This window comes from Balaenoptera ricei, chromosome X (genome assembly GCF_028023285.1).
Source record: "Balaenoptera ricei isolate mBalRic1 chromosome X, mBalRic1.hap2, whole genome shotgun sequence".
Classification (NCBI taxonomy): domain Eukaryota; kingdom Metazoa; phylum Chordata; class Mammalia; order Artiodactyla; family Balaenopteridae; genus Balaenoptera; species Balaenoptera ricei.
In genome coordinates, this window is record NC_082660.1 from 25,216,624 (window position 1) to 25,244,128 (window position 27,505).

At 38.7% G+C, this 27,505-nt stretch overlaps 1 protein-coding gene across 1 annotated transcript; it reads right to left on the reverse strand.

The window, feature by feature from the left end:
* Nucleotides 1–12,935: 12,935 nt before the first annotated feature.
* LOC132357428 (serine/threonine-protein phosphatase 4 regulatory subunit 3B-like) lies at nt 12,936–15,287 on the reverse strand. The gene is made up of 2 exons (XM_059910853.1): nt 13,794–15,287; nt 12,936–13,628 (listed from the first exon to the last, which is right to left on the reverse strand). The coding sequence occupies exons 1-2, from the start codon at nt 15,285–15,287 to the stop codon at nt 12,936–12,938; spliced, it is 2,187 nt and encodes a 728-aa protein (XP_059766836.1).
* Between the last annotated feature and the right edge of the window lie 12,218 nt (nt 15,288–27,505).

Here is a 27,505-nt window from a genome sequence, read left to right on the forward strand (position 1 = left end):
TTATTATAAGATATTGGCAATATTCCCTGTGTTGTATAATATATCCTTGTTGACTATTTTATACCTAATAGTTTTGAGAGATGGGACATAAACAAAGTGAGACCCTAGAACTGCCTGAGCTTAGTCCTGAGAGAGAGTTTCTTGGCCTTAAGAGTTTCCAGGTAGGGTTCTGGAGGACCCCTGAGATGGAGCTGACAGTTCAGGGAGACCAGGGTGGCTCTTATTCTCAGAAAAGAGTATTGGAGATGAGGGAGCTCTACAGAGAGAGAACCCCGGAGATCTGTAGGGGGTGCCCCTTAAGTATTCGGCTGATTACTGAGCAGCAGATTCACGTGAGCACACACTACCCAAGGCTGGGGAAGGAACTACTAAGAAGGATTAGCAGGAACAGTGCTTGGTATTCAGTCCATGCAAGGTTTGGACAAACTTTATTTTTATTGGCTAGGCTCTTAAAGTAGAAGCAGTAAGCTGGTGCTGTGGAAACAGAGCAAGGGGCAATCTTGTAGGAGCAAAAGGTAGCCTCTTTTTCATCTTCTTTGTCAGCAGCCTCATAGCAGCCAGCCTTCGTCGTCATTGTTGTCTTCCTTATGGAAATCTTCAATTAGAGACGTGCATTTTTGTAAAAGTACATATATGGAATCTTACTATTCATATTCTTCTACATCCATTTTATATTTTGTTACAGTACTTAAAATGTATCTTTGAGGTATTTTCCTGGGTCTACATATTGAAATCAACTTTACTCTGTAATTTTTTAAACAGTCTTATTGAATATGTTCAGGTTGATAGGGTGTAAGCATTACCATGGTGCCGTTATCAATGAAAAAATGTTGCCTGCCATATCAGTAAACAAAGGATGTTGCAGCCATCAAGCCATCACGTTACAGCCACCCAGCAGTCAGCCGCTTCAGTCACCCCCTGGGGGTGCACCCTGAAGAGACTCAGGATGACAAAGCACAGGATACTGACCCCAGACAGCTAAGGTGCATATCAAAGGAATGATTTCAATGAGTCCAGACTCTTGCATTTTCCCATACATAGTAAAGCGCTAAATTCCTTAACTTGAGATGCCGGGTTTTCTTTAATTAACGGTAATCTTTCGATGTTCTGATTACTACCTGGTCTTTGTTGCAAAAACTCCTCTATATCCTGGCTCTTCCCTTACCTCTTCAGAGCAGTCCCTCAGAGCTATCTGAGAGGCTGCGTCCTGGGCTTAAGTCCTCAGTCTTGTCCACCAAATAAAATGTAGTTCTCAACTTTCAGGTTGTTCAATTTTTTTCAGTCGACACCGTCCTACCTGCTTTGTGGACTCTCTTGCCTGCCTCTTGGATAATAGTGATAACTTTTCCAGTCACTTTCAGATATTAATAGCAATAGTCCCCTGGTACGTTTTAGACACTATGCCTGTCTCATTTAAATAATAAATTGTTCAGTGTGATGAACCTCCCAAGATGAACCTCCAAGTTTGATTTAACTTGATTCGGTTTCAGGGGGAATATCTGCAAAGAGAATCAGTTTTCTTTCTCTCTCTCCCACATCTCTTCTTTTCCTAACTAGCTATATAGTTTCAGGCCATTCCAGGAAGGGAGTGGGGTTAGAGTACAGATATATTCAGCCAGCAGTCTCTGGGTTTGGCAGCTGTTCAAAGACAGCTCATTTACTCCTGGGGTGATTTTAAGGATTTCTAAGAAATTCATCCGCATGATGTGTGATGGCTCGTAAGTTCCTTGGTGTCTGGTAAGCTACTCCATAGACTTTCCAGACTGGAGCTCCTGCCCTCTTTCAGGTAGCTATTTTGGGCCAAGTTCCTGCTAAGATGGCTTCAACTATTTTCTCTTTAGCTCTCTGATGGCATATCAACATACCAATTTGTGGAAAACACACTCACAGGCTTGTGCATTCTGTAGGTGGAAGTTCTGTTTGTTCCTAATATCACCCTTTTTCTCTCTGGATAATTCCACAGCCTCTTTAGAACTCTCAGGTATGAGTGAAACACCAGGGCACTGTGTTCCCCAAACTTCAGTGGACACTTTTCAAAATCTTCAGCTGGTTTCCTTAAATAAAGCCCCTCTCACTAGACTAGCAATGAAAAGCACCTTTGTCCTCTCTTTCCAAAGAGTAGTGTAATGAAGAAATAAGAAGAAGTATGAGAGTCCTATAGCAAACATCTCCAAAGAAATTCTCTCTTTACCTTGCTTCAATTTAAAGTCTCAAGTGTGAGTCACAAAACCTTTTTTCATACAACTTCTTTACGTGAACTGCATAAATGGACTAGTGCCTCACTTTGGCAACTATTGTTTTGTTGTCCAGTGTTAGGACCTCAGCTGAAACTGAGACAAAAGAATCTCATTTCATTTCTACTGTATAGCACAGGAAACTATATTCAATATCTTATAATAAACCATAATGGGAAAGAATATGAAAAAGAATATATGTATAACTGAATCACTTTGCTGTACACCACAAACTAACAACATTGTAAATCAAGTATACTTCAATTAAAGAAAAACCTTTCAGAAAAAAAAAATCTCATTTCAAATAATATAACATATGTGCATACTGTACTATAATGTGTAATTCTAGTCACTCGGTGATGGACATTTAAGCTACTTACAGAATTTATTACTCTAAACAATGCTGCAGTAAGTATCAAGGTACATTTGTCTCTTCACGGTTTCTGAATATGTTACTAGGCAAAATTCCAAGAAGATAATATATGAATCAAGGGTTGTGTTTCTTTCTATGCATATTTCAAAATTGCAGGGGAATAGAATAAAAGAACCCCACTTTTCTTCTATCACTAAGGTTTTAAATCTTTGCCCAGAAATGTAAAATAATATCTCATTGTTATTTTAATTTATATTTTTAATTGTTAGGCCATGGATTAGTTTACAGTGGCTGCTGTAACAAATTACCACAAACTGGGGGACTTAAAACAACAACAAAAAGGAACTCCCTGACGGTCCAGTAGTCAGGACTCTGCCTTTCCACTGCAGGGGGTACGAGTTCGATCCCTGGTCAGGGAACTAAGATCCCGCATACTGTGCAGCACGCCAAAATAAATAAATAAATAAATAACAAAAAACCAAAAAAATTCTCTCACAGTTCTGGAGGACAAAAGTTCAAAAATTAGCATCATGGGGGGAAATCAGTGTGTCAGCAGGGCTGCATTCTCTCCAGAGGCTCTAGGAGAGAATCTGTTTCTTGCCTTTTCCAGCTTCTGGTGACTGCTGGCATTCCTTGGCTTGTGGCCACAATATCCCAATTTTCAAGGCTAAGACTTCGAATCTTTCTCTGCTCAGCCTTTACATTGTCTTTTCCTCTGTACGTGTGTCAAACCTCCCTCTGCCTTCCTCTTGTAAGGATACATGGGATTGCATTTAGGGTCAACCTGTATTACCCAGGAAAATCTTCCCATCCCCAAATTCTTAATTTAATCACATCTGCAAAGACTGTTATTTATATACAGTAATATTCACAGGTTCCAGAGATTAAGATGTAAATATCTTTGGGGGAGCGTATCTTTTTCAGCTTGCCACAGACTACAGGATTACATGTTTACTGGTTTTCGGTATTTCATTTTCTGTGAACTGCTAATTTATGTTTTTTCTACCAGTAAATTTAGTCATTTATGTTTTTCTTCTTTGATTGTAAAAAAGAAACTATAACCCATAGAAAAACATATATATTTGGCTTATTTCCCACTACCACAGAACATTTTTGTGTCATCAAATATATCAGTCTTTCCCTTTGTCACCACTTGGATTTCCTGTCATTATGAGAAAAGAAGTCTTTACCACCTATGATTAGTAAAATCTTCACAAAATAAACTAGTAGTTTTGTGATTTATTTTCTTGAAATATTGTATTTCTGTAAAGTTTATTTTAATAATGTAAGATAAAGTCTCATTTTTCTGTTAGTGTCTACACTGCTGAACCAACACCATGTTTGCATGACTTAGCTTACCCCATATTTAGCATATGAGAAACCCCATAAATATATCTCTAAATTTTATTCTTCTCACTGAAATGTTTCTTTCTTGCTGCACCAGTACAGTAAGGTTTTTATTAAATTGGACTTACATATTTTGATATCTAGTAGAAGTCATCCTCTAACGTTATTTTTTTTCATAAAAGTCCATGTTACTCTCAACTAGTAATATCTCTAGGTAAATTTCAGAATAATCTTATATTAAAAAAATAAAATCCTCATAGTACTTTTCCTTGGATTGCATTACATTAATGAACTTATGTTTGGAAAATGGAATTCCTCACAATGCTAATTTCCTGTCCAAAATCAAGGCATGTTATTATTAAAGGATTTTTATTAAAAATCTTAGTAAAGGATTTAATGTGTCTTAAGAAACTTTAATGCTTTATTCATATAGGTTTTACACATTTCTTATATTTATTATAGACATTTAATTTTAAGTAGGTACTGTGCTTAAAGGAAAAGATAAGGGAAAGTTACAGGCTGTCATTTACTAATTGTATAATCAACACCCTTACTGAATTCTCTTTTTGTTTTTCAGATCTTTTGGATCTTCAAAGTATACAATAATAAAATCTGCAAAAGATAATATGTCTTTCTTCTTCCCAAAATTTATAGCTCTCTTTTCTATCTTTTTTATCTAATTGGATAGGCTAGGAGCAACAGTTCAATGTAAAATAATGACTGGTTAGTGGCATTTTTATCTTGCTCTTGACTATAATAGATATTTCCCTAAAGATTCACCATTAAATACGATTCTGATTTTCATATACACATATAGAACATATTTTACATTAATACACACACATAAACACACACCAGTTTGTATAATGGAATGAAATTCAAAACATACTGCAGCATCTACCCAACAGACTTTGACCTCTATCAATGAGCACTGAGCAACCAGTCAAATTGTACACTACCTAGTATGCCTTACCAGTATGTACATACTGGCTACATATCAGCTCTATGGATACATGCTACACACAGTTAAGAAAGTGTTAACTTTTTATCAGAAATGGGTATTAAATTTTATAATTATTTTAGTGTTCTACGAGATGAATATTTTTCTTATTTGTAATATTAATATAAAAAACTCCTTACTCACTGGAAAAATAGTCATGATGTACTGATAGGCTACAACTGGTGGTATTTTATTTAGGAACTTGCTTCAATATGAATTAAAATTTTCTTTGGGGAATCTCCTTGTTTGTTTGTTTTTTTCTAGTAAAATTCCAATCCAATTTTTGAAGTGTTTGGGCGTTCTTTTTCTCTGTGCCCTGAAGCGGTTAAAATAGCATTGTAGTTAATTTTTATCTTTGACACTTAAACAGAGTTCACCTGTAATATTCTCAGAATATGTCAAATAATAGAAAACCCAATGTAAATCAGCTTAAATTACAAAGGAAACATTTTCTCTGGTTATTCAATAATCCAAAAGTAAAGCTTTAGGTGCAGCTTGATTTAGGGATTAATATTGTAGATGGATTTCTCTCTATACAATTATCTGCCTTGCTTCTTTGCTACTGGTTTCTTCTGCAGTATGTTTTTTCCCTTGTTCTCAAATTATGGCTGCCACCAGCTCCCAAAGCGACACATTTCTCATTTACATCCAGCAGCAAAGAGAATCTTCTCAAGTAGATCTCATAGAAGAAGAGAGTAGAATTCCTAGAACTTATGCATTTCATTTGCTTTGTCTTTGTTGTATATCTATCCATGTATCAGTGGCAAATGTCAAGGAATACATACACTAATATGTCCCTGGGGCTGGTGATGGGGTAGGGTCAATCTCACTCCAAGTTCTTGGCTAAGAATTGGAAGTTGAATTTCCTATTAGAAATTTAGAATAATTCTCAGGGAAATGGAGGGAGAATGGAAAAGACAAAGAGTAAATGTCTATTAATGTTACATAGTAAAGTATATATTTTATGTACATACACACATAACTATAATATGAATTTGTTATGAGTATATTCATATAAAATCCATTGAACACCAAATTCATGTTCATCAAACTGATAAGGATGAGCTCCTGAGCAAACCGTAGGAATGATAGATCTTAGATTTCAGGTACCTAATGTGTACAGCAGAAACAACCCAATATTATTGGGTAGCTTATCAGGCTCCTCAGCCCATAAGGTCCTCCTTTTCTGAAGGGTTGCCCTAGTAACTCTCCAACCAAAGTAGTTTTCTGCAATGTTCTCCAAATACTACCTGCATAATTGTTTACTTTAGTCATTGCAGTGAGAGCAGGAAATAATGTATCTCAAATTTGGTTTGCTTCTGATTCCAACAGTTTGGTGATGAAAAACCTTCTAGTGAAAACAGCTAAAAGTGTCAAATATAGCAGAACAGCAATCACATGAAATACTATAGAGAGATGATGCATATAAAACAATTTCCTTTAATTATTCCAGGGAAGGAGAGACTGATTAAATTTAGTCTTTATAAAATAAAGTGTGCATGTTACAATTTAAAGGTAACTAATTACCAGATTAGAATTGAAAAAATGCCTTGGAAAGCAATAAAGGGGAAAAGATAAACAAACAAACATGAAAACAATCCAATAGAAGGGTAGAAAGGAACATGAGTTGGTGCAAGTCTAGTGGTTAGGAAACTCAGTCTACACACTCTGAAATGCAAGGGGTTTAACTTCAAGTTGTATATAATTGGACATAATTTCTATTTCCAGCCTCCGTTCTTCAATGGGGCTAAATTTTAATCTCAGTACATCAAGTAAGTCCCTATGCCAGCCAGTTTTCTCAGATTACCAACTAAATTCTAGCATGGGCGAATGCATGAGAAGTGGTGATACAGACCGCCAGGGTTAATGTCAATGTGTCCCACCACCCATATAAAGTATTTAGTAGCATGGTGCTTAGCACCCAGTGAAAGTTAGCTATTTTATCTGTCTTGACTTCTGAGGCAAGAGGGAAAATTTCACCAGTCACCTCTTTAGCAACTCTTGTGGTAAGTGCGATGACAGTGGTTTGCACAGTACAGTGTTTCATGGAGGAGAATTCAAGCAGTGTTAGCTTAACATTTGGAAGTGTGGGTAAAGCAGAAAGAGGGACATTGTTACTATCTATGTGCATAGATTGTTCAAAGACATGAGATATTGATTTCAGATTTCTACTTTATTATTAATAAATATATATTTTATGGTAGGTGCATATAATGGTTTTAATGTTTAAAGTACTTTCACCATATATTTCAAGACACATTATATGTAGCAGAATCAGTCTATGGAGTTAGACAAACATATCTGAATAGTCTCACTAGTACTAGTTATGCAACTCTGGGAACACACTTCTGTGTGCCTCTATTTCTCCTGTAAAATAGAGTCAAAATACATACTGTGTTAGTCCAGGTTCTCCAAGAAACAGTCAGCATAAGAGGATTTAGCATGCAAGGATTTTATTAGGGGAAAAGCTAATGAGAGGCAATGGAGAGCAAGCTGGAGAATGTTGGAAGAGCCGTCGGATCATGATACACTCTGACGTCAAGTGACGGAGAGAGAGAATGATGGCAGCATCCTAGATCACCATGCAGTTTAAGAATGCTCAGGAAGACCTTCAGAAAGTCCTCAAGTCAAAGTCTCCAGTCAGAGGAGTTTCTCTTCTTCCAGGAACAAGCCTGTTTTAGTACCCGCGCCGTGATAACCACTGGCTAGCAAGTGCGGCCTGGGAGAAAGAGGGGCAATGGTTGCAGAGCACAGTGGCTGAGGCCCTTTAGTTTACTCAGTCATTCTCCTTCTCTACAAAGTGCACTCTCCTGGTCATCACATCAACCTTACAGGTGTATTGTGAAATTAGAAATAATGTAGGTAAATTGCCTAAGAAGGTGTGCTTGACATATAACACACACTTAATAAAGAGTTGCTATTGTCATATCTCATTTTCAAACTCATTATCATAAAACTCTGTGATATTCATAAGATATGTATTCTTTCATTTTTGCAAAACTTCTTCCTATTAGATATTTGTATTAGTTTGCTAAGGCTGCCATTACAAAGTACCACAGACTTTGTAAACAACAGAAATTTGTTTCCTCACAGTTCTGGAGGCTAGAAGTCTAAGATCAAAGTGTCAGCAGAGTTGGTTTCTTCTGAGGCCCATTTCCTTGTTTTGTAGGTGGCCATCTTTTCCTTGTGTCTTCACATGGTCTTCCCTCTGTATGTATGTCTGTGTCCAAATTTCTTTCTTTTAAAGAAGCCAGTTATATTGGAGTTGGGTCCACCCTAATAACCACATTTTAACTTAATTATCTCTTTTAAGACCAAGTCACCAAATATAGTCCCATATGAGGTACTGGGAGTTAGGACTTCAACATATGAATTTTGGCAGACACAATTCAGCCATAATGGTGTGGTTAGCCATACATTACAGATAAGAAAACTGAGATTAGAGGTGTCGAATAAGATGCCCTGATTACACTTGTAATGAAAAGCAGAACTGGGATCTCTGTGATTCCAAGCAAAGTCCGTTCTCTTTCTATGAAAGTATGTTATGTACCTGACCCTTGTATGTACTGGGGTCTTTCAGGTAGAGGGTAAAAAGAGAAGATGACTCAGCCTACTGGATGTGGACCCAATATCCACAAAGTAAGAGAAGTCCTTGAATTAAGCTCCACACATCTTTGGACTAGAGGTTCACAGTCAAGGGTGATTTTGCCCCCTTGAGAGATACATAGCATCTTCTGGTTACATTTTTGGTTGTCACAGCTGAGGGTGTGCTGCTGGCATCTCGTGGGTAGATGTCAGGAATGCTGCTAAATATCGCACAGGAAAGCCTCCTACAACCATGAATGATCTGGCCCCAAACGTCAACAGCTGTGACGTTGAGAAGCCCTACATCAGAGTAAGGCAATTTGGTCATTAAATCAGGACTAAAGGGATGGGAAATTATATAGGCCTCTTTTGAAAAGGTAGGATTCTGTCATGACCATTTCGGGGCATGATGCATATTTCTTTCCCCAGACCAGCCTGGCTGGTATAGCCATGGTGGCAGCAGGGCAAAAATGGGACCTACATGATTCAAACTTAATTCTGGTTTTATACAAATGTCCTGTGCCTCTCACACCTGATCCTTCTAGATAAAAAGTTTGGGTGAGAGTAGGGAATGAACGGAAAAAGGGGCAACATTATAGTTACCACAAAGGGACACTCAGGTATTGTGGAGGCGGAGGAAGAGCAACAACCCAGCACCCAGGGTTGCACAGGGGAGGAAGGGGCATTAAGGGCCCATGTATTTCAGAGCTGCCTCTGGAGACTTCCTCCCCAAGGGAAACATTCTGGTGCAGCTCCCTCAAACTCTTGCAGGCGTCTTCAGTTTAACTGACTGCTGGGTCTGCCAGCCCCAGCTAAGCAGCTCTGACCACCCTTCCCCTTAACCTTACTGAGAGATCTATCAGGAGAAGCAGGGGATGATCACACACACCCCTCTGGATGTCATTTGACTCCTAATCTCACTCATTCCATGGGGTGGACTAAGGTCATGCCACCATGCTGGTGGCATGGATAAACAAGAAAATTGGATTGACTGCACTTAGCAAACCCTCCAAAACAAGGACTAGTCTGTTTTTGTGACTGAGCTGGGAACTTGAAGGCTGACCTGCTAGCATCCTCAAACTGTGTTCCCTGACTGGTGTTGGGACCACCTGACAGGCCTGCCAGTTGTAAAGATTTTCTTTCCAGGGGCTCCATTTGTGGTCTTGAGATTGTACTTCTTGGGTGGGAGCCAGGCATTAACATGTCTCTCTCCTGAAAACACGGACTTGCACCTCCGGGTGGTAAGCTTTCAGCATCCTGGATCCTCCGACACCCCAAAGAGAAGGGCTTAACTCTGAGGCAACAACATCCATAACAGGGCCTTCAGCTTTGCCTGTTATCTCAGGGGCTGTAGGGCAAGGACATTCGGGCTGTTATCTAGGGACACATTCTAGTTGACTACCCTGCTTGCTGGGATGGGACAAGGGGAACAGGGCTCAGTGACTCTTGCCACTTTTACAAATCTTCGATGCCCTCCCCATCTTCCCTCCTACTTTTCTAATTTCAATTCCACCCTTCACTCCTGACATCTCTCACTCTTTGGTTAACACCTCAGACACCACTCCACCCAAATGTCTTCATTGCTATGAAGGTTTATTTTTCTGTCTACTTTTATGTTCTTTATTTCAGTTGTTTCTCAGCAAGGCACGATACATATACATAGACTTGTCTGCCAACCAGCACTGAACTCATTAGTTTTTAATGTATCATGTTGCTATCAATTTGATCAAGAATATAGGATTATTGATTTATGAGCATAACTTGTGATATAAGGGCTTATACCTGGCTTTATCCTCCATCTTCTTGATGACGATAATGAGTTTTGAAAGTTATTTATTGAGTACTAAATATGTTCTGGGTAATTTATATATAGTTTCTAATTTTTTAAGACAAGATGGAGAGATTGTGGCTAAAGGAGAAAATAAGTAAATTGCCTAAGGTCATGGAACTGGTAAGCATCAGAGCCTGAATTGTCATCAAGGGCTGTCCAAATATGAAGCTTTTGCTTTATCTGTTATATCACCCTCCCTTTGTTGGTGTGTTTAGAAAGTCATTAAGCCATAAAGGTGACTGGAAGTCACGTGTTTAAAGCCAAAACCCTGACAAATCCAGGGCATCTCTTCAAAAATGCTCACTTGAATTTTGTTGTAAGTACAAGGCCATTCCAAACTGTTTCTTCTTTTCATAAATAATCCACTTAAGGGGACTTTTAAAATTACTTCTTAACAACTTAAAGATGAAAGTAAACATTTTTGACATGTATCTTCTCACACACACTTTCTACAGAGACTGAACATTTTGGTCAATTTTTCAGTGTGCTGACAGTAAGGATTGCTCTTCTGTGTTTTGTTGCCCTCTTAAATGTTCCCTTAATAGTAGGTTATGCCATCTGATGGGCAATCTGCCTTTGCACCATTTTGCTTGTCATGTTGTTTCCCTAACGTTAAGTTGCTGAGACTAGAAAAGGGCTCACGGAGGTTACACAGCTCAGCCCAAGAGAATGCCTGTCCTTTTTTCTTTTGTTTTGTTTTGTTTTTCTTTTCTTCTTCTTTTTCCTTGTTTTTATTTTTACCTTTTATTAACTTCCCATTACAGCTATGCCCTCCCTCGTCTTTCCTTACACACTCACTGGGGACAATACAACAAGAAATGCAAATATTCATTTTTTTTTCTCCTAGTGTCCATTTTTTATGGCTGATTAAAACTAGCTGAAGGGAAGAGAATAAGCAGAGAGAGCATCAAAGAATTGTTTTTCTCTGTCTGATTGTAAATATCTGTTCTGCTAAGGAACTGGAGCTACTATCACCAAAACAAAGAGTTAAGTATATTTTTTCAGATAAAACTCTGTGTATGCATGTAAATGTGTGTACTATAGATAACATTCCCCTGTCACGTCCTCAGTAATGTCTGATTATATCTCCTGAGGTCATGTCCACACTTTAGCAGACTTTATATTTGATGATGAAATGATTATTTGTTGTTTTAGGAATACACTCTTTTTGTAGCTCTAACACAACAATCTCTCAGTTTTGCATAAGATGTGTCTCCTATGGCATAATAGTACATTTAAAATGGTCTCTTTTATTTTTGGAATTACAGGGTCACTTTTTAATTCCTGAATTGTATAGTTCAGCATAAATATCAGCAAATGGTACAAAACAAGTGGTATTTTTAATACAAGAGAAATATCTGTCTTCTGGAAAACTATACTTCATATCTACACAGACAGTCCATCTTGTTCAAACCATGGTCATAATTAAAATTAACTCTAAATCTTCAAGTAGGAGAAACTGCTTTAATTTAAGCAATTCCAGGAAAAATGGACCCAGTTAACTTCCTCCTCTAAAAATAAAACCACTTAATTCTTTGTTACAACTTATTATTAGAAATTCACTTGCATTCACTCTTTAATAAAGCACCTTTCATATTACTCCTCTTTGTTTATAGAAAAAAACTTCATGTACTGTGTGTGTACTTTGACACTTAAGTAACTTTTTCTTAAAAAACTGTCCAAAATGGTTTCTACATATTAAGTGCCACTTCATTCAGCACTATTTTTTGTAAATTGTTAGTCTCTGTAAATTACACTTTAAAAGTTACCCACTGCTCTGGAGACAGACACAACTTTATTAATGAATCAGGAAATGACTTCCAAGTATCTTTCACAATTTAGGCAGTTGAAAGTATTCTTTTCTACCCACTCCCAAGGTCTTAGAGAACACTATTTTAGAATACTACTGGACGGATTCTTCGCACCTCATCTAAACAAACAAAAAATTATGCTAAGAACAGCACATTTTGAATCCAGCTTCCTTTTTTATTCATGAAAATACATACCAAAAGTTACTTCCCTCCAATTACTCATAAGGGGGAGTTTTTGTCAAATCTTCACAGAAATGTGAAGAGCTTAACTTTATTTTTTATTACAGTTGACTTTGCTTTCCACATAAACATGAATGTAAATTTTATTTCAAAGAAGGCAACTGAAAAAAGAAAACCATAGCCAGAACCACTGGGCAAATAATGTTATACTGTTAACAGTTGTTTCTAATATATACCCCTGAAACAGAACTACATCAATATTAGATTATCAACCTGTTTTCTCCCCTCAAACAAGACTTTTTTTCTTGCTAAGAAGTTATCGCTCAGGTTCTGGTTAGCTTTTTTCTTTTCTTTCTTTTTTTTAATTCTAGAAAGTTTGGTTTTTACAGAAATAAATTCTCCTAGATGATAACACTGAGCATCTTTGCTACTTATTGAATAGATGTAAGTTCACATGAGAAAGCTTTGGATTCAGATGTTTCAGCTAATGTTACAGAATTTTATTAATGTTTTGATGTGTACAAAATTTTAGTAATGTACAGTTTAGTAATGTTGAGGGTTTTCCCTTAAGAACTTATGAGCTAAGATATAGTTTTTTCCTGGGGGGTGTTTCACCTTCTTTATCTTCTTCTTTGTCAGCTGAATAATCCACTAAACCCACCATGCTGCTACCGTTTGGGTTACCTGCTCCACCAGCATCACTAGCAGAATGGAATGAAGTAAATCTGAAGCCACCAAAAGATGTTTTTTGGGGAAGATCTACCTTGTCTTCATTTTCTTTTGCTTTTTTAGTCTCCACAAATTTATCATAATGATCTTGAAAATCACTTTCTGATGATGGCATACCTGCTTTTCCTTCCTCTATATTTTCTTTAGAACTCATTTCTTCTTTCTCCTCCAAGACACTGGCACCTCTGCAAAATACCTTACTATGCACTACAGAATACAAATTCTTCCATACTTGATTCTGCCGGTATTTCTCTTGTTCATATTCAATCTTCAATCCTTTGAATGTCTGAACGTATTCAATTGACTCAAGTGTTTCATAAAACTCTTCAACTATATGTGCAACAAGAGACTTGATATTTTCCACTCTTATGTATTCAAACAGCTCAATAATAGCTGAATTCAACATATTGTACCGAGTTCCGTTATCCAGAAGGGCATTTACAACTGGCTTAAAAAGGTTTCCCTCGATGATGTAAAAATTATAAAGTTCATCTTTAAGGTCAATCATCCTTCTCATAAAGCGAAGAGCACACAAGACCAGGAAAGTGTGCTTTGATTTCATCAAGATCAAGACTCTTCTTAGCAAGTCTTTTCTCAAAATATAGGTTTTTATGTAATATGTGTGATGTTGCACACAAAATGTGAGCAGCTCTAAAATTAAGGCAAGCAGCTGTGCTGTTTGGTAATTATTGAGGGGATTTTTGTTGTTTTTGTCAGATCCAACTATATTATCCTCTTCATATATATCTTCTGAAGTAGTTGACAAAAGTGGTGCTATGACGTTATGTATACAACGTTTATAGAAGAAATCTAGAAATTCACTTCTTTTACATTTTCTATGTGTTGCCAGCATGTGGTCTGGATCAAGTAGAGCACAAAGAAGTCCCATTGACTGAACAGCACCTCCTAGCTCAGGGTCAGTATCACAGATCATTTGTTCAATTATTAAATTAATGAAAAGTTTGCAATCTTCACTTTGCTGGGCTTCTTCCATTATAAATCTTTGGAACATGGATGGAGTATACTTCACTAGATCAGCAAGTATATCAGTAGCAACTGACCTTATCTGCAAATCATCCACGCCCATTACAATTTTAAGAGCAGGAAGAATTCCCAATTCTGTCAGTGTTGTGAATAGTGCACACCTGTTTTCATGATGTAATAGCTGAGAAAATGCACAGAATTCCTTTAAAAAAAATACCAGGTCACGCCATTTATCATCATCTGTGGCCTTATCCCTTATCTGGGCAAAAACTTCAGCCAAATACTCGTCATCTTCCTGAACTATGTTGACTATCGTAACCTTGTTAAAAAAAATAAAACGTGTAAGACTAGAAAGAACATCCTCTTGAAACTTGGATGGTGTAGGCAAAAAGATGTCGTGAATGTACTGTATCCTGTACGTCTGATGTATTTTTTGTCGAAGTTCACAGTCTGTTATTGGTATAACTTCCCTGAACTTTGCATTTTGGGTTAAGAATTCCCTATGCCTTTTTGGCTGAGCCAAAGCAGGGTCATATTCAAGGCATCCCACCACATCCATGATACACTCTTCAGAAAACAGGATCTCATACAGAGATGTCTTGTTGAGGAATAAGATTCCTTTAATAATTTTATGCAAATGGTGTAAGCCTTCAGTATCCTCTAGGTTCTCACAAGTGTGGAACAACTGCAGTAGTTTTTTAATATAGTCCTCCCTTTCCAAGGCCAGAGCCAGGCTTTCTTTACCCATAGGTGAGGAGAGACCCAAGGTAACTAAGTCAGCAATCTGTCCAAGTTTACCGAGTTCGCAGTTTGGCAGGTCGAGCAGTTCAGCGGTTTTTGGCGAGTCATCACACTCTTCCTCTTCTGATTCATCCATGACGTCATGTATGATTTCGGCACACGGGACTTTACCTTGAACCTGGCAAACGTCTTTCCAGACCTCATGACAACTTGCCGTGTCCTGGAAATGTATCGCTGTACCATGGTTCTCACCCTCAAACCAAATAATTAACTTTCCTTCTTTGTGATAGGACGTGTCTGGATTTATCTTTGACTCCAAGATCAGTGAGCCGTTGGACTCGGATCTAACTAGCAGAAGCACGCCCTGGGCCCACTCCTCATAAGTGAATGAGATGAGCCCTGTGCCTAGAAAGACCCATTGTTGGTCATCATTCAGGGTATAGACTTTTACATAGCACTGGTTGTCCACCATGGCGACCTCGGGTCTTGTCACCCCAGCACTGGTCTTGGTGCGGGTCCCCGCTTCTGTCATGCCCCCACTCAATGACGGCTGGCTCTGTGGTGGCAGCGACGGTAGCTGAGGTGGCTACTGGGGAAAATCATGATAGAACAAGGCGGATAAATAGTGGCCACAGGGACCCTGGCAGCTCCGCATTTCAATAGGGTTTCCCTGGAGTCCCACTACCTCTCACTTCCGTCCCTTGAGGCCCTCCTTCCACGTTGCGATTGAAGCAGTGAGTCGCTGAGCCTGCTCGCGGCTGTCTAGGGAAGCCTCTATTATGTCAAGATTCTTATGATTCCCCCAGGATTCTACCCAAAAGGAACGTTCTACACTTAAGGCGAGATGCTACCAAGCCACCAACGGAGGCTTAGGAATGCGAGCAAACGGCACTGCTCTTTCCATAAAAGGTTTTGTCCCCGAGAAACATTTTCACTCATCAAGTGTGTGGGGATGGAGACTTAGGACCCTAGACAAAAGAAAGCTTAATCACTTATGTCCTGAGCAAGTCAACATCGAACACTGTGTGTCAAAGAAAAACATTTCCCCCCACAAGCCCTGCTCCCCCCAACTCTGCCCCTCTCCCCAAAGAAGCAGGAACAAGTGTACTGTAGACCATTACCAATGATTAGAGATCTGTAAGTAGGCCTTCTCTAAAAGGCTTAGCCAATGTCGGTATCACTAACTTACCCATCCTTGGGAGAGGATATTGTTCTAAGAGGGAGTTGGCAACTCCTTTACTCTGTTCAGCTAAGGCTAAAGCTCTATCTTTCAGCACAACAGGGAAAACATTTCCTCAAATTTTCCCAATTCTATAACCACACTCCTTATTGCTAGGGAAGGAGTGGGCCAGAGGGAAACTCAGGTGAAATTAGCCAAAAGTGAGTATGGAACACCACAGATCAATTGTTTTATTTCTTTTCTTAATAATTATGGTAGTAACAGCAACCACAATAACTAAGGAATGATAACTTGACTGCTTATTATTATAAAGAAAGGTAATAATATCATTGACCAAATATAATAATTTAGCGCTTATGTTCAAGACACTGTGACAAGAACTTTTACATACTTTCTTACTTAATTTTAATAATAACCTAGTGAAATAGGAGTACTAAGTGTCCTTCAGAAAACAAATTCAGAGAAGTTAAATAAATTGCCAAAGATCATATGGCTAATAAGTTGAGGAACTCTGAACACATGTCTTTCTGATTACAAAATTGGTTTTCTCAGCAATTGAAGTATGCTATCCCCTGCTTTTCTTGGCCTTCATTACACTTTATTTTACATTCCTTCCATCTGTATAATTTGTAATCAACATAAAATTATCAAGAGAAGATGAAAGTCACGCACTTCCTCCTTTAGATCCACATCTGTGTATAGCCAGTGGAAAAATAGAAGCTTGTATATGGCAATTCTGTTAAATATAATTTTAATAGTAACCAAGTTGATTTTTGATGTAGCAGCAACTTCTGCAGTTTTCTTAAAAAACAATTTTTTTCCCCAAACATTAACCCTGTTATTGCAAAGGAGAAACTGAGAATTGGGCCGCATCAAGCACACTTGGACTTGAAGAGTCCTATTTGTAACAATCACTTCATTTTACATAGCATTGGAGGTGTGCAACCATTCTCAAGTAGAGCACAGAAAAACTCTTCCACACACCTCTCTTGCAATGTAGACTCCAGGAGGTTACTGTACAAGAATATTCCCTGGGACAGTACAGTCAGGGCTCTTTGGGAATTGAATGCAAATGACAATCATTTCATGAGAAAATTTAAATCAGTGCCAGGATACTGCTGGTTTAGAAACATTTACAAATTATAAATAATACTTAAACATAAGAACTCATAAATGACTAATACAAAATTTGACATGTGTGCTAGTTAAAAGCTCCCATCTTATTTCAATAAAAGAGAATATGCAAATATATAATAACAATAATGACATGCATGCTAATGGTCCAATTTTTTTCTCTGCTGTGGTTATACTAAAGTTTCTACTAGAATCAATTATAATACTGTCAAGTGTCTGAATATGCCCTCGGTTCCATTCTCTGAGAAGCATTCAGCACAAATCTATGTGTTCTCGAAATTTTATCACAGGGAGTTTCCCTTAGGCCAATTAAGGTCCATTTATCTTAATTAGGTTAACTAGAATCTCTTTACAGTCTAAAAGAGCCTCAAGTCCGAATTTCTTATTGCTATTTCTGCAGTAGATTTTTCAGTTCCTGTCTTATTTGGTTTGGGAAGTAGAAAAATGCCCTTTTTTTGTTTCAGTAGTTCTACCTATTTAAGATTATTATTTTTTTGGTGTTTTGTTGTTTTACAGAGGGCAGGGTAATGTGAATAAACAAATGCCATATTCTAGGAGCTGTGTAAGTCCCTTTTACAGGCATTATTTATTTTTTATTTAATCCTCGTACAATAATGGCCTGAGGAAGGTATTATTTCTACCATATTAGAGAGGAAAAAAACTTGAAACTCCAAAACTGAATCAAACATTTGGTTCAGACCTCTGCAGTAAGTGATGATGCTAGGATTTGAAAGTAGGTCTGTATAGTTCTGACTCTCCACTTTACTGTTCCCAATATGCAATGCTTTCTCTTAGGCTATGCCTAAATTGTTACAGCAGATGTTTATAATGTGGATGAAGAATGTCACCTGCCATATCAGTAAACAAAGGATGTTGTGCCATCAAGCCAGCAGCCACTGCAGCCACCCCCAACTGTGCACCCTGAGGGATTTAGGATGGAGAAAAGCAGGATACTGACCCTAGATAGTTAAGGTGCATATCAAAGGAATGATTTCAATGAGCCAAGACTCTAGCATCTTCCCATACATAGAAAAGCACCAAATTCCTTAACTTGAGACCTCTGGTTTTCTTTAATTAAAGGTAATCTTTTGATGTTCTGACTACTACCTGGTTTTTGTCACAAAACTCCTATATCTCCTGGCTTCTCCCTTACCTCTTTGGAGCAGTCCCTCAGAGCTATCTGAGATGCTGCTTCCCAGGTTTAAGTCCACAGAAAGTCCACCGAATAAAACATAATTCTCAGCTTTTAGGTTGTGCGTTTTTTTTTCGGTCTACAATGACAATGTGATTTTTATCCCAACTATCACTGCTATTTGATGTTTCTCCTTTCTTGGGGCAGGCGTGGGGGGTGGAGGAAGGAAAATCACTTGAGGCCAGTTCAAAATGAAACCAAGTGAAACCGAGTGGGGCCCTGTGAGGCTCCCAGGCACGGAGGCCTCTTTTCTTGTCCCCCATTTCTTGTAGACAAGACTCCAGCCTCCATGACCTTCCCTGAGTTCCAAGGGGCAGATTTGAACAGTTGCTAATCAAGGGAGGAGCAGCCAAGAAACCACCTGAGGCCAGATTAAAGGGACCAGCGAAGCTCATCCTGAAGACTACCTGAGAGAGGAGATTAACCAAGATGGCGGAGTAGAAGGACGTGCTCCCACTCCCTCTTGGGAGAGCACCAGAATCACAACTGGCTGCTGGACAATCATCGACAGGAAGACACTGGACCTCACCAAGGAGGATACCCCACGTCCAAGGACAGAGGAGAAGCCACAGTGAGACAGTAGGAGGGGCGCAATCAGAGTAAAATCAAATCCCATAACTGCTGGGTGGGTGACTCACAGACTGGCGAACTCTTATACCACAGAAGTCCACCCAGTGGAGTGAAGGTTCTGAGCCCCACGTCAGGCTTCCCAACCTGGGGGTCTGGCAACGGGAGGAGGAATTCATAGAGAATCAGACTTTGAAGCTTAGTGGGAATTGATTGCAGGACTTCGACAGGACTGGGGGAAACAGAGACCCCACTCTTGGAGGGCACACACGGAATAGTGTGCGCATCGGGACCCGGGGGAAGGAGCAGTGACCCTGGGGGAGACTGAACCAGACCTACCTGCTAGTGTTGGAGGGTCTCCTGCAGAGGCGGGGGCTGGCTCTGTTTCATCGTGGGGACAAGGACACTGGCAGTGGAGGTTCTGGGAAGTACTCCTTGGTGTGAGCCCTCCCAGAGTCTGCCATTAGCCCCACCAAAGAGCCCAGGTAGGCTCCAGTGTTGGGTTGCCTCAGGCAAAACAACCAACAGGGAGGGAACCCAGCCCCACCTATCGACAGTCAAGTGGATTAAAGTTTTACGGAGCTCTGACCGCCACCAGAGCCTCCCATCAAGCCTCTTAGATAACCTCAACCACCACAGGGCAGACAACAGAAGCAAGAAAAACTACAATCCTGCAGCCTGTCAAACAAAAACCACATCCACAGAAAGATAGACAAGATGAAAAGGCAGAGGGCTATATACCAGATGAAGGAACAAGAAAAAACCCCAGAAAAACAACTAAATGAAGTGAAGATAGGCAACCTTCCAGGAAAAGAATTCAGAATAATGATAGTGAAGATGATCCAGGACCTCGGAATAAGAATGGAGGCAAAGATTGAGAAGATGCAAGAAATGTTTAACAAAGACCTAGAAGAATTAAAGAACAAACAAACAGAGATGACCAATACAATAACTGAAATGAAAACTACACTAGAAGGAATCAATAGCAGAATAACTGAGGCAGAAGAACGGATAAGTGACTTGGAAGACAGAATGGTGGAATTCACTGCTGTGGAACAGACTAAAGAAAAAAGAATGAAAACAAATGAACACGGCCTAAGAGACCTCTGGGACAACATTAAAAGCAACAACATTCGCATTATAGGGGTCCCAGAAGGAGAAGAGAGAGAGAAAGGACCAGAGAAAATATTTGAAGAGATTATAGTCGAAAACTTCCCTAACATGGGAAAGGAAATAGCCACCCAAGTCCAGGAAGCGCAGAGAGTCCCATACAGGATAAACCCAAGGAGAAACACGCCAAGACACATAGTAATCAAAGTGGCAAATATTAAAGACAAAGAAAAATTATTGAAAGCAGCAAGGGAAAAATGACAAATAACATACAAGGGAACTCCTATAAGGTTAACAGCTGATTTGTCAGCAGAAACTCTACAAGCCAGAAGGGAGTGGCATGATATACTTAAAGTGATGAAAGGGAAGAACCTACAACCAAGATTACTCTACCTGGCAGGGATCTCATTTAGATTTGATGGAGAAATCAAAAGCTTTACAGAGAAGCAAAAGTTAAGAGAATTCAGCACCACCAAACCAGCTCTACAACAAATGCTAAAGGAACTTCTCTAAGTGGGAAACACAAGAGAAGAAAAGGACCTACAAAAACAAACCCAAAACAATTAAGAAAATGGCCATAGGAACATACATATCCATAATTACCTTAAACGTGAATGGATTAAATGCTCCAACCAAAAGACACAGGCTTGCTGAATGGATACAAAAACAAGACCCATATATATGCTGCCTACAAGAGACCCACTTTAGACCTAGGGACACATACAGACTGAAAGTGAGGGGATGGAAAAAGATATTCTATGCGAATGGAAATCAAAAGAAAGCTGGAGTAGCTATACTCATATCAGATAAAATAGACTTTAAAATAAAGAATGTTACAAGAGACAAGGAAGGACACTACATAATGATCAAGGGATCAATCCAAGAAGAAGATATAACAATTATAAATAGATATGCACCCAACATAGGAGCACCTCAATACATAAGGCAACTGCTAACAGTTATAAAACAGGAAATTGACAGTAACACAATAATAGTGGGGGACTTTAACACCTCACTTACACCAATGGACAGATCATCCAAAATGAAAATAAATAAGGAAACAGAATCTTTAAATGACACAATAGACCAGATAGATTTGATTGATATTTATAGGACATTCCATCCAAAAACAGCAGATTACACTTTCTTCTCAAGTGCGCACGGAACATTCTCCAGGATAGATCACATCTTGGGTCACAAATCAAGCCTCAGTAAATTTAAGAAAATTGAAATCATATCAAGCATCTTTTCTGACCACAACGCTATGAGATTAGAAATGAATTACAGGGAAAAAAACGTAAAAAACACAAACACATGAAGGCTAAACAATACGTTACTAAATAACCAAGAGGTCACTGAAGAAATCAAAGAGGAAATCAAAAAATACCTAGAGACAAATGACAATGAAAACACGATGATCCAAAACCTATGAGATGCAGCAAAAGCAGTTCTAAGAGGGAAGTTTAGAGCTATACAAGCCTACCTCAAGAAACAAGAAAAATCTCAAATAAACAATCTAACCTTACACCTAAAGGAACTAGAGAAAGAAGAACAAACAATACCCGAAGTTGGCAGAAGGAAATAAATCATAAAGATCAGAGCGGAAATAAATGAAATAGAAACAAAGAAAACAATAGCAAAGATCAATAAAACTAAAAGCTGGTTCTTTGAGAAGATAAACAAAATTGATAAACCATTAGCCAGACTCATCAAGAAAAAGAGGGAGAGGACTCAAATCAATAAAATTATAAATGAAAAAGGAGAAGTTACAACAGACACCGCAGAAATACAAAGCATCTTAAGAGACTACTACAAGCAACTCTATGCGAATAAAATGGACCACCTGGAAGAAATGGACAAATTCTTAGAAAGGTATAACCTTCCAAGACTGAACCAGGAAGAAATGGAAAATATGAACAGACCAATCACAAGTAATGAAATTGAAACTGTGATTAAAAATCTTCCAACAAACAAAAGTCCAGGACCAGATGGCTTCACAGGCGAATTCTATCAAACATTTAGAGAAGAGCTAACACCCATCCTTCTCAAACTCTTCCAAAAAACTGCAGAGGAAGGAACACTCCCAAACTCATTCTATGAGGCCACCATCACCCTGATACCAAAACCAGACAAAGATCCAAAAATAAAAAGACAATTACAGACCAATATCACTGATGAATACAGATGCAAAAATCCTCAACAAAATACTAGCAAACAGAATCCAACAACACATTAAAAGGATCATACACCATGACCAAGTGGGATTTATCCCAGGGATGCAAGGATTCTTCAATATACGCAAATCAATCAGTGTGATACACCACATTAACAAATTGAAGAATAAAAACCATATGATCATCTCAATAGATGCAGAAAAAGCTTTTGACAAAATTCAACACCACTTTATGATAAAAACTCTCCAGAAAGTGGGCATAGAGGGAACCTACCTCAACATAATAAAGGCCGTATACGACAAACCCACAGCAAACATCATTCTCAACGGTGAGAAACTGAAAGCATTTCCTCTAAGATCAGGAACAAGACAAGGATGTCCACTCTCGCCACTATTATTCAACATAGTTTTGGAATTTCTAGCCACGGCAATCAGAGAAGAAAAAGAAATAAAAGGAATACAAATTGGAAAAGAAGAAGTAAAACTGTCACTGTTTGCAGATGACATGATACTATTCATAGAGAATCCTAAAGATGCCACCAGAAAACTACTAGAGCTAATCAATGAATCTGGTAAAGTTGCAGGATACAAAATTAATGCACAGAAATCTCTTGCATTCCTATACACTAATGATGAAAAATCTGAAAGAGAAATTAAGGAAACACTCCCATTTACCATTGCAACAAAAAGAATAAAATACCTAGGAATAAACCTACCTAGGGAGAAAAAAGACCTGTCTGCAGAAAACTATAAGACACTGATGAAAGAAATTAAAGAGGATACCAACAGATGGAGAGATATACCATGTTCTTGGATTGGAAGAATCAATATTGTGAAAATGACTATACTACCCAAAGCAATCTACAGATTCAATGCAATCGCTATCAAATTACCAGTGGCACTTTTTACAGAACTAGAACAAAATATCTTAAAATTTGTATGGAGACACAAAAGACCCCGAATAGCCAAAGCAGTCTTGAGGGAAAAAAACGGGGCTGGAGGAATCAGACTCCCTGACTGCAGACTATACTATAAAGGTACAGTAATCAAGACAATTGGTCCTGGCACAAAAACAGAAACATAGATCAATGGAACAAGATAGAAAGCCCAGAGATAAACCCACGCACCTTTGGTCAACTAATCTATGACAAAGGAGGCAAGGATATACAATGGAGAAAAGACAGTCTCTTCAATAAGTGGTGCTGGGAAAACTGGATAGCTACATGTAAAAGAATGAAATTAAAACACTCTCTAACATCATACACAAAAAGAAACTCAAAATGGATTAGAGACCTAAATATAAGACTGGACACTATAAAACTCTTAGAGGAAAACATTGGAAGAACACTCTGACATAAATCACAGCAAGATCTTTTTTGATCCACTTCCTACAGTAATGGAAATAAAAATAAAAATAAACAAATGGGACCTCATGAAACTTCAAAGCTTTTGCACAGCAAAGGAAACCATAAACAAGACAAAAAGTCAACCCTCAGAATGGGAGAAAATATTTGCAAATGAATCAACGGACAAAGGATTAATCTCCAAAATATATAAACAGGTCATGCAGCTCCATATCAAAAAAGCAAACAACCCAATCCAAAAATGGGCAGAAGACCTAAACAGACATTTCTCCAAAGAAGATATACAGATGGCCAAGAAGCACATGAAAAGCTGCTCAATATCACTAATTATTAGAGAAATGCAAATCAAAACTACAATGAGGTATCACCTCACACCAGTTAGAATGAACATCATCAGAAAATCTACAAACAACAAATGCTGGAGAGGGTGTGGAGAAAAGGGAACCCTCTTGCACTGTTGGTGGGAAGGTAAATTGATACAGCCACTATGGGGAACAGCATGGAGGTTCCTTAAAAATCTAAAAATAGAATTACCATATGATCCAGCAATCCCACTCCTGGGCATATACCCAGAGAAAACCATAATTCAAAAAGACACATGCACCCCAATGTTCATTGCAGCACTATTTACAATAGCCAGGTCATGGAAGCAACCTAAATGCCCACTGACAGAGGAATGGATAAAGAAGATGTGGTACATATATACAATGGAATATTACTCAGCCATAAAAAGGAACGAAATTGGGTCATTTGTTGAGACGTGGATGGATCTAGAGACTGTCATACAGAGTGAAGTAAGTCAGAAAGAGAAAAACAAATATTGTATATTAACGCATATATGTGGAACCTAGAAAAATGCTACAGATGAACTGGTTTGCAGGGCAGAAATTGAGACACAGATGTAGAGAACAAACGTATGGACACCAAGCAGGGAAAGCGGTGGGGTGGTGGGGGTGGTGGTGTGATGAATTGCGTGATTGGGATTGACATGTATACACTAATATGTATAAAATGTATGACTAATAAGAACCTGCTGTATAAGAAATATATATATATTATTTAAGTCATCCAATGATGGAATGACCCAGTTGATTGTATGACTGATTTGACCAATAACAGAGTGATGTGAGTAACAAAAAAAACAAAAAACCAAAAAACTAAAAATAGAGCTACCATATGATCCAGCCATCCCACTCCTCAGCATATCTTTGGAAAGACAAAAACTCTAATTCAAAAGATACATGTACCCCAATGTTCATAGCAGCACTATTCATAACAGTCAAGACATGGGAGCAACCTAAGTGTCCACTGAGAGACAAATGGATTAAGAAGATGTGGTGTATATATATGTGTGTGTGTGTGTGTGTGTGTGTGTGTGTATATATATATATATATATATACACACATACATACATATACATACACACACATACATACAATGGTATATTACACAGACATAAAAAAGAATGAAATATTGCCATTTGCAGCAACATGGATGGACCTAGAGATTATCATACTAAGTGAAGTAAGCCAGACAAATACAAAATCATATGATATCACCTATATGTGGAATCTAAAAAAATGAAATTAATGAACTTATTTTCAAAACAAAAACAGATTCACAGACATAGAAAACAAACATATGGTTACCAAAGGGGAAAGGGGGGAGGGAAGGATAAATTAGGGGTATGGGATTAACAGATATACACCACAATATATAAAATAAACAACAAAGATTTACTGTATAAGATAGGGAACTATATTCAATATCTTATAACAACCTATAATGGAAAAGAATCTGAAAAATATATATATATATTATATATATATATATATCTGAATAACTTAGCGGTACACTTGAAACTAACACAATATTGTAAATCAATAAAAGAATTTATACTTCAATAAAAAATTTTTAAAAAGCAAAAAAAAAAACAACACAAAAACCATTGCTCAAAATTTCTCACAAACCTCACCTTAATGAGGGGTCTCCTCCTTTGGTGTTAGGAAAGAAGACAAGAAATGCAGCGTTTCCAGGTGGGAGGCGGTAGGGGATTCCCTCCTGCCTGGTCCTCTGTCCACAGCAGTAAAAGCACAGCTCAATTTTGATCTGCTCCCACCTGTCAAGAGCAGGTGTCAGCCTCAGTTATTGTTGTGCAAATTCATTTCAGTCCTTTAATAATACTCAGCGGAGAACGAGGTAGTGCTTCCCTTATGTCCACTGTTTTTCCTAAGGCCTGTGCCTCACTGGCTTTCCCAGGCTCTGTCTCCTCCCTCCCTCCCTCCCTCTCACTCTGGAATGCATGTCTTGTAAAGTGTACTGTGATAAACCCATCTATAGTCATCAAGGGAGAGGTATAATAAAGGCAATGGATGAACATGTTTGAAATACTAAGTGACAAAAATCATTTTTTATTTATGGAGAAACATTTTAATTTGGGACATAAAATCAAATGTAGCTATGCCTAGGGAGTCAGGACTAAAAAGGAATGTTCTCATTTAAAGAGTCTGCTCTCTTGTGTCCTTTGTAGTTGCTGTAACACCGTTTTTAAGTCCAACAGGTCCTCTTGTCATTAAGGTCCTCAGTGACAGTTTAGCCAGTAAATTTCACATCACATGTGGGTGGCCATATAATTTATTGTCTAAACCAGGACCCTTTTGACAATGGAATGGGCACCATTGGTGATAGTGCTTCTGTGTCAGGCAGGCACTGGGACCATCTCAGGTTAACCAAGAGGTTCTGGAGGTTGAATTAATCACCAGTGCCCACGGATTTAATCAACCATGCTGTGTAGTGAAGTCATCATTAAAATCCAAAAGTAGGGGTTTCAGAGAGCTTCCAGGTTGGTGAAGCAGAATGTCTCCACGTGCCACCGTGCTGGGCTCCAAACTCCAAGAGGACTGAAGTTTCTTTGTTCTCGACCTCAACCTATGAATCTCTTCATCTGGCTGTTGGCTCCTGTGCTTTAAGATCCTCGGTAATAAACCACTCATCTGCCGTGTGGCTGACAGGGTCTTGGTGCTCCGGCCGGGTGTCAGGCCTGAGCCTCTGAGGTGGGAGAGCCGAGTTCAGGACATTGGTCCACCAGAGACCTCCCAGCCCCACGTAATGTCAATTGGCGAGAGCTCTCCCAGAGATCTCCGCCTCAACACTAACACCGAGCTCCACCCAATGGCCAGCAAGCTCCAGTGTTGGACACCCCATGCCAAACAACTAGCAAGACAGGAACACAACCCCACCCATTAGCAGACAGGCTGCCTAAAATCATACTAAGTTCACAGACACCCTAAAACACACCGCTGGACGCAGCCCTGCCCACCAGAAAGACAAGCTCCAGCCCCACCCACCAGAACACAGGCACCAGTCCCCTCCACCAGGAAGCCTACACCACCCACTGAACCAACCTTACCCAGTGGTGGCAGACACCAAAAACAATGGGAACTACGAACCTGCAGCCTGTGAAAAGGAGACCCCAAACACAGTAAGGTAAGCAAAATGGGAATACAGAGAAATATGCAGCAGATAAAGGAGCAAGGTAAAAACCCACCAGACCAAACAATTGAAGAGGAAATAGGCAGTCTACCTGGAAAAAAATTCAGAGTAATGATAGTAAAGATGATCCAAAATCTTGGAAATAGAATGGAGAAAATACAAGAAACGTTTAACAAGGACCTAGAAGAACTAAAGAGCAAACAAACAATGATGAACAACACAATAAATGAAATTAAAAATTCTCTAGAAGGGATCAATAGCAGAATAACTGAGGCAGAAGAACGGATAACTGACCTGGAAGATAAAATAGTGGAAATAACTACTGCAGAGCAGAATAGAGAAAAAAGAATGAAAAGAATTGAGGACAGTCTCGGAGATCGCTGGGACAACATTAAACACACCAACATTCAAATTATAGAGGTCACAGAAGAAGAAGAGAAAAAGAAAGGGTCAGAGGAAAGATTTGAAGAGATTATA

Bases quoted from the DNA above. Each gene is read 5' to 3' on its own strand.
- LOC132357428 (XM_059910853.1), bottom strand. From the start codon at position 15,287: ATGGTGGACAACCAGTGCTATGTAAAAGTCTATACCCTGAATGATGAC. The intron at 13,629-13,793 runs AAAAATCCCCTC...CACACTTTCCTG, and splicing joins TTGGATCTGACAAAAACAAC to GTCTTGTGTGCTCTTCGCTT.